This window comes from Solanum dulcamara, chromosome 3, assembly GCF_947179165.1.
Source record: "Solanum dulcamara chromosome 3, daSolDulc1.2, whole genome shotgun sequence".
Taxonomy (NCBI): Eukaryota; Viridiplantae; Streptophyta; class Magnoliopsida; order Solanales; family Solanaceae; genus Solanum; species Solanum dulcamara.
Window position 1 is genome coordinate 5977403 of NC_077239.1, and position 9976 is coordinate 5987378.

At 32.7% G+C, this 9976-nt stretch overlaps 2 protein-coding genes and 1 non-coding gene across 3 annotated transcripts; 2 read left to right on the plus strand and 1 right to left on the minus strand.

Moving 5' to 3' along the window:
- Nucleotides 1-631: 631 nt before the first annotated feature.
- LOC129882296 (probable DEAD-box ATP-dependent RNA helicase 48) lies at nucleotides 632-2812 on the minus strand. The gene is made up of 2 exons (XM_055956541.1): nucleotides 2736-2812; nucleotides 632-1934 (listed from the first exon to the last, which is right to left on the minus strand). Exon 2 carries the CDS (start codon nucleotides 1925-1927, stop codon nucleotides 932-934), a length of 996 nt encoding a protein of 331 aa, XP_055812516.1. The 5' UTR covers nucleotides 1928-1934; nucleotides 2736-2812; the 3' UTR covers nucleotides 632-931.
- Nucleotides 2813-2882: 70 nt separating this feature from the next.
- On the plus strand, nucleotides 2883-2953 carry TRNAG-GCC (transfer RNA glycine (anticodon GCC)). Its single transcript has one exon. It is a non-coding gene; the product is annotated as a tRNA-Gly (tRNA).
- Nucleotides 2954-4391: 1438 nt separating this feature from the next.
- Nucleotides 4392-7202, plus strand: LOC129882298 (uncharacterized). The gene is made up of 5 exons (XM_055956542.1): nucleotides 4392-4495; nucleotides 4641-4761; nucleotides 5458-5561; nucleotides 6698-6829; nucleotides 6940-7202. Exons 1-5 carry the CDS (start codon nucleotides 4493-4495, stop codon nucleotides 6964-6966), a joined length of 387 nt encoding a protein of 128 aa, XP_055812517.1. The 5' UTR covers nucleotides 4392-4492; the 3' UTR covers nucleotides 6967-7202.
- Nucleotides 7203-9976: the final 2774 nt, after the last annotated feature.

The following is a 9976-nucleotide window of genomic DNA, read 5'->3' on the forward strand; positions in this document are numbered from 1 at the left end:
AGGATGTAGTGTGTAGAGGAATAAGCAGTCCAAAACTAGGAAGAAAGACTTTTAATTTTTATCCTTAGTTGTTGCTACCTAGTTGTGAGGATGAAGTGATAGCATAGTGTTTGGCTTTGGGCACCTGTCCACTGCCAACTTACTCTTTGAGTTTGGTTCTTGTACATATTGCTATTTGGTAAATAAAATGTTACTCACCAAAAAAGAAACAATCACGGAACAAAGAGACTAGTAATTTGTCAACTGGTAAAATAACACTGCATTTAGCATACTTCTTCCACGTCCACATACTGTGAACCAATGAGTTACACAACTCAATATTCAGTTGGTTTTGAACCAAACAACCTCAACATTAGACAAGAAAAATTGAAATAATCATTTCGGCAGTCTAACAAACAAATTGAAGAATTTCCTAGTCAACAAAAAACATATAAACTTCAGGCAGAGAATAACATGAAGTCATCTGGAACTAAACTGTGTTATATATTGATACTGACTTACCCAAAATAAATGGAGATCTCAAATCTTCATCTCTATTTCACACAGGAAAGCATGGATGTGGGATACCATTCACCAAATGGCAGGTTCACAACAAGCTGAAATTATGGAAACTAATAGTAGAAGATACAAAAGTAGCAAATTATTATCTTCCCTCCTCACACCCTATAGGAAGAGGCGGGGATAGAAATAAGGGATTCTGGGGGCAATCATAAGCAATTGTAAGATCAAATTCATGATAAGTTGTATATCCTTTTGAATCCTACAAAAGCTTCCACCCCCAGTTCACACTTCACGTGCTGAACTCATAGTTCTTATAAGTTTCCGATGTAGATTTAATCAGTATATAGTTAAAGATGCAAAAGTATACATATGAACAAGGATGATTTACACATTCGCTCTACCAAATTTGAGCTTGTCTACATCAGAACTCTTAATTGTCTGGTTGAAGCTCGTAACTCCCATCGTTTTGCAAACTCAATTCAAACACTGGAGAATCTGAATCATCAAATATGTCTACCAGATTAAACCTTCCATGCTCTCCATCACTATCAGCTGGTCTATGACCCTTATTCTTTACTCTAGACATCCCAGCTCCCGCTGAATTAAATTTTTCAGCATGGCCAGACAACTTCCTCTGATTTGTGCTCTTCTTGAACTTATTTTGCATGCCCACGCGATTGTTGCCATCTTTTGACACTTTATTAGAAACGAAACCCTCATTTCCTTCTCTATTGGATCCAGTTCTTAGTTTTGTTGAATTTTTTTGCTCATGTCTATTACTCTTTATTCTCCCCTTCCTATCACTTTCACTTTGAGAATCTGAACCCAAATCCGAGGATTCATCAAAACCACTATCAGCATTCTCAACGTTTCCATAGGGTCTAATGCTATGAACAACCCCCTTGGGGAAAAATCTTGCTGAGGGTAATCCATCTTCAGGCTTGAACAATTCTGGCCCATCTTTGTCAGACCACATATCAAACCCTCCAGGCTTTTGAAACCGATCTGCCAAGACTCTTAAATGCTCATCAGCACTCACAGAGAATAAAGTAGGTGCCTTTTCAACCACTTCCCAAGGCCTCTCAAGCTCAGAGACAGCAGCTTTCAGCTCAGCTCGCTTTCTCATCTCATATATTTGGCGCTCCCGAGCCAATCGGGCCTTAAGGAGCTGCTTAGATTTCTTGGCTTGCATACGCTTCCACTGCCACTTTGAGACACCTCCAGGATAGGTTCTTGGACCACCACCCATCCTAATTATTGACTTTCTGTAAGGAACATTGGTTATTGTGGTGGTGGTGGTGGTGGTTAGATTAAGGGAAGAGAACTTGGTGGAGAGGAAGAATTGGGATTCCCCTGAAATTGTCTTGGATGAAGAGACACTCTGATGAGGTACTGAAACTAAGAATGATGAGCTGAGGAGAGACATATTCTTCCTGTAAACAGAAGATCCAAAACTTCATGACGGAACATGGCTAGGGAATGCAATTTAGAACAGCGAAAATGACACAGAATATATGCAAGCATTTAAATTATAACCAACAACAACACCCCACCAACGCCACCGCCCTTTGTATCATTAATTTAGGATTCTCAACTAATTTATCCACCTCGAACCAGACCTTGTAAAGAGTTACTTTGACTCAAATGAACTGGAATTCATAGTAAACAAGATTTAACTCTTTATCATTAACTTTTTCTTCCCAATAATTACATAAGAAAGACACTTTTCCATCTCCAAGATCAGTTCACCCCACTAAGGACATTGGAGCTCTCACTAAATACAGATCGTGCGCTGCAGTGCCCATTTGGGGGTGACCGCTCCCAATTCGAACCCGACAATAGAGTAATTCCACCACTGCACCACAACCCATGGTGGTGAATTAGCTAAGTTGAGAGACCATTTGAGATATTATCTCCATATATATCTTAACATCCATCAAGTAACCAAGTTTCAATCTTTAGATTATTTGCATCAGTTATGTAAATTGTACCAATTAAAACAAATCAAAAGAGCTTCTTTTTTTTAATTTTAATTTTGTTTTTTCTCATATCTTCATTGTTTTTTTTTTTAACTAGGAAACTAATTAAACAGAAAAAAAGATAACAATAAGAACATTCCAGACATAAAAAAGGAAACAGATTTTGAGTTAAAAAAAAATCGGAATTTTCAGAAATTAGGCGGAGAGACAAAAGGGAGGAGGAAGCGAATTAAGAAAGAGAGAGAATAAGTTCACCTGGAAAGAGCTTCAAAACAGTCGATTCGCCGTTGAACTGCACTTCTTCCGGCGTCTTCTGCACACTTATCTATCTCTATTTGATATGGCAATAGGTAGACTTTGTGAAATATAAATATAAATAGTAACTACAGGATAACATCAACAGCACCAGTGGTCTAGTGGTAGAATAGTACCCTGCCACGGTACAGACCCGGGTTCGATTCCCGGCTGGTGCATAACTTTTGTTTTCCCGTGCATCGATCGATTCAGTTGTTTTGAAACTTATTGGTTATTGCTTTTTCACACACAAAAATAATCATTAAAAATTACTTTAAAATAAAATGTATTAAAAAAATCTCAAATCGTTAAAAAAATCAATACCAATAATAAAAAATCAAAATCGTTATTGAAATTGTCAAACCAATAACTAATTTTGGTTCGATTTTGGACCGCACTAAGCTCTTGTGAAGCAGTTTTGTATTGTTGATTTGACACTAACACAAAAATAATAATTTTTAAAAATTCTTCGTAAGTAAATATCTTTAGTCATAATAGATATTGAAAACATTATGAATATCAAATAAACACACAAGTAAAAACAAGAAGTAATTGATAATTCAAGTATTAAAAGAGGATCAAAGTGTCCCTTGGGGCATTAATTGCCCCCTTTTTTGTTGCTAAACTGGTGCATTTTCAATCACAACCTTAACAACGTCAATTTATAACAAAAAAAATAAAAAAATTACATGCAACTCATTATTTATCCAAGAATGTCAAACACAACAAAAAGTAATACAAATGCTTAGCCAATGCTAAGTAATTAAAGAAAAAAACAGATTCTTTGATACTAGATAAAAGATTATAAAGAAAAAACATAAAAGATTTGATACTATTGTATTGTCACAAGGTTTCATGAGTAATTTGAGAACAAACATAACAATTACTTACATTTGGAGAGTATTGTAAATTTTATTTTGTTTCTATCCTTCTTTGTTTCCTCATAAATAATTTCAAAAGTTTTTTCTAGATTAACCTTGGAGTCTTCCTCATTCAAGGAAAACGAACTCAAAATGATTATTTGATCCTTCATTGCTCTAAGTGGCTAAGTTAACGCCGATGGTCTATCGATAACAACTCTCTACCTCCTCAAAGTAGTAATAAGATTTACGTATATTTTATTCTTTTCAGATATTACTTAGTGCGATTTCACTGGGTATATTATTGTTTTTTTATTTTATTACCGTAAATTAATAGTATTTTTTAATAAATTCATTCGCCACAAATCTTTCTCTTGTTTTAATTTCATCAATTTATAAGCTAGAATTTCATACTTTTTGAAAAACTACGAAATATTAATGATGAGATTCTTATTAAGTCAGTTTTTTTATTTGACAAAAGAAAAAAAATTCAAATAACATATACACAAGTTTGATGATTTCTGTTAAAAAATTAATACTGATAAGATCGAAATTAAAAGTACACTAAAAAAATATTTATATATTAGTCGAGTTCACCACAATTGACACGATACCACAAGAAATATCTATAAAATTTATAAGCATTTGAAAAAGGAGAGAAAAAAAACAAAAAATATGTGAATAAATAAAGAAAATAAAAATAATAATAAAAAAAAATATTGGGATATTTTTGTACAATAGACAAGCAAAATATTCCAATTTATAAGCAAATTTTTCCTTTAAACCCTAGCATCTTCACCTAAACCCTAAACTCCTCCTCCTCCTCCTCCTCCACAGTTTTCTCAACTCGCGGCTGCCATGGTTCTTTCTCTATCTCTTATCTCTCTATAATAATTTGCTTTGAAAGTTCATACCTTTGCTTAATTTTATTGAAACCCTTCAATTTTTTGCTTGATTTCTTTGTTCAAATACGCTTAATTTCTTTTTTTGCTTGATTTCTGTGTAGGCAACAGAAACTGTGAACCCAAAAGCATACCCACTTGCTGATTCGCAGCTAACAACGACTATAATGGATTTGGTTCAACAAGCTGCTAATTATAAGCAGCTTAAAAAGGGTGCTAATGAAGGTTATTGACTTCTACACTTTATATATGCTCTTTTTATTATCATTTTTATATCTACTGCTTAATTAGAGATGGATAAAACTGGGTTAGTTTGATTTCAGCTCAAAAGAGAACTTTTTTTTTGGGGAGATAAAGAGTGTAAAGATTGTTACTTGTATTATTTTGAAATTTTATTATATGGTCTTTTGGTGAATAAGTTACTCTTATGTGTAGTGCTGAACTAAAGATAGAGAAAATTGAGTTTGTTTTGGTTCAGCCCTAAAGATTTTTTTTTTCATTTTTGGGATAAGAGCTTGAAAGATTGTTAAAGTATTATCTCGAAGCTTTATTATTATAATCTTTTGGTTATTACGTTAATCTTATGGTTAGTGCTTAACTAAAGATTGAGAAAACTGGGTTTATTTTGTTTCAACCCCAAAGGAAGCTTTTTTTTTTCTTTTCATTTTTCATGAGGATAAGAGCCAGAAAGATTGTTACAGAAGTATCTTGGAAATTTATTATATGGTCTTTTGGTTAATAAGTTATTTTTATGTTTAGTGGCTTAACTAAAGATAGAGAAAATTGGGTTTGGTTTCATTTCACCCATGGAAAAAAAAATGAGGCATCAAGATTTGATTTTTTCCCCCTTTAGTAATAATGTGTTGCTCCTCATTGTACTGCTTAACTGAAAGAGTAAACTATGTCTTTGTTCTGTTTCAGCTACGAAGACACTTAACAGAGGAATTTCAGAATTTGTTGTCATGGCCGCAGATACTGAGCCCCTTGAAATCCTTCTTCACCTTCCACTCCTTGCAGAAGATAAGGTGATTTATATTTTGCCTTTTGCTCTTTCCTTCAAAAAGTTCAATTCTTTCACCCTTTTTGGTGTTGTGCTTTTATTTTTATTTTTATAATTGATTAGTGGACTAATCAGCACCAAATTGAGGTAATGAATATTGAGAATCTATATGAGGGACTCTGGCTAGGTCAAGATAAAAACTTGTCTCTTCTTTTTCCGGTGTAGTTATTGGCATTTTCAAGAGTTGTGTTTGTTACTCTTTTGTGTTATATTATGTGAGGTTATATTGTTCTGATTTCAGAGACTATGGAAATTGGAAACCATGTGTACATTATGCACATCCCCCTCTATAAACTCATTGTTTTGAAGAGTTTGTATTAAAGAAGAGTCTTGCAACTGTTTCCTGTTTTTTTATGACTTGGCTTGTAATATTTCTGTTCCCCTTGAAAATACAACTAAAGCAGCAAGACCAAGCCTGACTAAGCTTATTCTTCCAATGCCATGACATTTTCTATCAATTTCATTGCATGGTGTCAAATGTTACAACTTTCCAATAGTCATGCTACTTGGTTATGACTCAAAAGATTAGGGAAATGCTGCAGTTAATCAGACTATGTTTCCTGCATATGTTTTCTTTTTGATTTTCCACCTAGGAAATCCCGATTAAAGGGGAGTGCTACCTACTAGGATTTTTTCCATACCCAGGGCTCAGAAGTGAGATTTCTAGTTAAGAGTGGAGGATCCTATGCATTCCACCACAACCCTGGGTGGTTAGCAAAGGTGAATTTTTCTTAGAACTATAGGGATGCCATTATCAGTATAAGGGCTAAATTGACCTCTTTGACTCAAAGTTGTTTATTTGTTGCTTTATTCAGTCTTTTATTATTTCCAATTGTTTCCTAGTGGCATATGCATGGTCTTAGTTATAGTTATGCCTAGAATTTCGTTGTCCTTGAACAACAATTTGAGAGAGTACATTCATGTCTTTCAATTTTTGGTACTTTTCCGAGACCAACCTTACTCTATTCTGGACTACTGTATCATCCTTTGTTTGGTGCTCAATTAGCGCCTACAGCATACTGTTCAAGTAACTTTGATATAACAAGTGATTTTGGTTTTAAGTAAAGAGTTCTAACTTTGTCCTTTCATCAATTCTTTCAGAATGTGCCCTATGTCTTTGTCCCTTCAAAGCAAGCTCTTGGCCGAGCATGTGGTGTTACCCGTCCTGTGATTGCTTGTTCAGTGACAAGCAATGAGGGAAGCCAGTTGAAATCTCAAATACAGCAACTAAAGGTAACATTCCAAAGGTTTTTCATGTCTATTTATACCTTTATAATACTTCTTTGTATCAACTTCCATTGCTTGTGTTAATTACTCGTATCGTTGTTTCTCTTCTTATGCAGGATGCCATTGAGAAGCTCCTCATCTAAATGTTGACCCTTTGCAGCATGATGGGCCTCAACTTCACTTTTGAGGCTTGGACTGAAGTAGTTGTCCTGTTGGCACTTTTTTATCCTTGTTTCCTTTTTGTTCTTGAATTTTACAATTAATGTTCCAAGAGTACCGATAGATGCATGAAAATTTAATATCTGGTTAACATTATAGTTAAGCCTGAGTTTTATTATGTCGTGTATCTATGTTTAATGTAATTCAAGTTTTGCTCTGATCATATTCTTCCAGCACATTTACATCATTTGGTTGAATTATATGCTCATTCCAACACCTTACTCCTCTATTTTTGGCATTGTTTTGTTATCAGGTTAAATGAAATATGGGAGGAATAGGTTAGGTGCCCGTCACGGGTTTGAATTATTTATTGAATGGGAGTAATAAGCATATTGATTTAGTTTTCCTCAATTAAGTAGCTATTCATTCCCCAAGTGAAAAGTTAGTTGGTTCAATGAAGGATCCTCTTTGCTTCCTCTTCTATATAATTTGTCAGCTGGTAGCTTTTAAAATATCAGTTCAACCTATTAATAATCATGAATTAATCATTTAGTTCCAATTTTAGGCTCAATTCATTTCACCAAGTTTTGGTATGCTTGGTCTTGGTCTCTATGATTTTCTATTCGAAAGTTTATCATAAGATGCATTATAAAAGTAGTCTATGTTCACCAACTTGGTTACGTGCATAATGCAAAATTTTGTCCACCACATTTCTAGGATCATGTGGTCTTATTGAAAACATCATTCTGCACGGAATAGGATTTTGTAGTTTATAAATTCTGAATTATAACTTTTTAAAGTTAGTGTATTCTTAATTTACAACTGGGAATTGACAAACGATCTTTTATAAATTAAATAGAAAAAAATGTAGATCTTGTTATAAATATTATTGTAATATAGTGAATGTTTATTTTGTATGTTTCTTTCGAAAAAAGTTAGGAACTCTAACTTTGGGATCAAGTTAGTTTTTCCTATAAATAAATGAGTTTCCCTTCATTATAAAGAATCCTTGAAAAATATGTAAAAATAAAAATCTCTCATAAAAAGGACATAAAACTAAAAACAAGTTTATAAAGAATTACAAAATCAAATCAAGCTATTGATAGTCGCTTAGCCAACAATTAGCATTAGCACATGTTCATATTAGATGTTTTTTTTAAAAATAATAATAATAATAATAATAATAATACAAAATTTAGATCAAAGTTATTGAATTCTATCGCCGCCGTGTGCACGTGCAACTAACAAACGCATTTGCACTGTGTTTTAATAATTGCAGAATCTTCAGCTGTCCATCAGTTTGCCAGCAAATATCTCTGCTTAAAAATATATGCAATAAGTTTTATATGATCTATTTCTTTTTTATAAATAGGTTGTTTCCCATTTGATGGACATCTTAGTTAGTCAAATCCATAAAAACAGGGTTCTTTTCTTGGCTACAAATGTTATAAAATGTTATAAATTATCACACCTTAGATTTCTTTGAAACACTGTTTCAACACTAACAAAACAACAATCAAATTTGTGAAATGTTTTTGACAAGGGAGGAATCTACTATCGACAAAATTTATTAATTTTAGTCTAAATTATGTATTTATTTTGAGAAATTCAATTAATATGTATTAATTTAGAATTCAGTACCTTAAAGACGTTAAAATTATATTGTCATCGATAATGAGACTTTGAGTAATCATTAATCAAATAGATTAGATTGTCATTTGATCCATGTTTGGATATTTGTTTAGTCTTTGCAATGTTTTTCACTAACATGATGTCTATAAATTTCTGTTTTTGGTTGAGGAAATGAACAATCTGCAAATATTTTTAGATTCTTGGTTCAATTATTGCTACTAATGTTGAATGTTTCCATTCTTTTAGATTATAAGTTACTCAACTTTTGTTATTTCATATTGAATTTTTTTGAGAAAAAAAGCTCTTAAACCTCTAAAAGTTTATTTGTGTTCAATGTTTACACTAAATTAAGAGATATATGTTGTGTACTATACATAAACTTCTCCCATATAAATGTAGCTAAAGATCTAAAATTTGCCACTGAATTTTGTGAAATGATTTGACTTTACCTTTTATTAATAGTGGGGTCAGAATCACCTTTTATGGTTACAAAAGTGAGTTAGATTTCTTCATAGTAACTAACTACAAAAGCTTTTCAATGCGTGCGTTTTTTTTTCTCCCACAAGGAAAAAGTGCAAATTTATGAAATGGTCCCTGAACTTTGCGAAATTAGCCAGATTTGACCACCATTTCTCATCTATCTAAATCGATAACTGCCATAAGTTCTCTTCACTCTAAAAAATATCACTTGAAGATCACTGTTAATCCATAATCACTTCTCACTCTCACAAATCTCACAAAAAATTCCACACAAAAAAAACTTTGTTAAAACTATCTATCGCACCTTCATGTTTATCACTTTAACACTATTCACACATTAAATTTGGTGTTGGGTTGGAGCACCAAAACACCAAATTTTATACCAAATATATAGATTTTGATGTAAAATTTGATGTTGAGTTGGAGATGGTCTAACAAGCTATAACACTTGTTGTAGATGGAAGCTAAACTCTTTACCTTGGAACAAGAATCCATAGGTTAAGGATGTTACAACATAATTGAACATTCATTAATGTTTAATGTAGAAACTTCACCTCAGTTTCTTTCAGCATTCTCTAGACTACAACTGTCAAAATTATTAAATTAACTAAGTATTAAACACAACTGTTAGGAGATGCCAATTGAAAAAACTAAGGAAGGCCACATCCCCCAACAAATGATGCAACTTTACTTTTATTGAAGTTTGTACCTTCCATTAAACTAATCACACCTTGAGTAATATTTAAAGTAAAAACACTTAGGAGTTTGCTCTAATAGTCAATCAAATGGAAAAAAAATTTAAAGATCGAAAGTAAAAATTCAATAGAAAGTTGAAGTGATTTTTCTTATTTGTTTAAGTTTTAGCCAACCAAATTAATCGAT

What these genes read in the sequence shown, in the direction of transcription:
- LOC129882298 (XM_055956542.1), top strand. An exon ending in TAAAAAGGGTGCTAATGAAG is followed by an intron (nt 4,762 to 5,457) that starts GTTATTGACTTC and finishes GTTCTGTTTCAG; the next exon opens with CTACGAAGACACTTAACAGA. An exon ending in CACTCCTTGCAGAAGATAAG is followed by an intron (nt 5,562 to 6,697) that starts GTGATTTATATT and finishes CAATTCTTTCAG; the next exon opens with AATGTGCCCTATGTCTTTGT.
- LOC129882296 (XM_055956541.1), bottom strand. Translation starts at nt 1,927, where the DNA reads ATGTCTCTCCTCAGCTCATCATTCTTAGTTTCAGTACCTCATCAGAGT.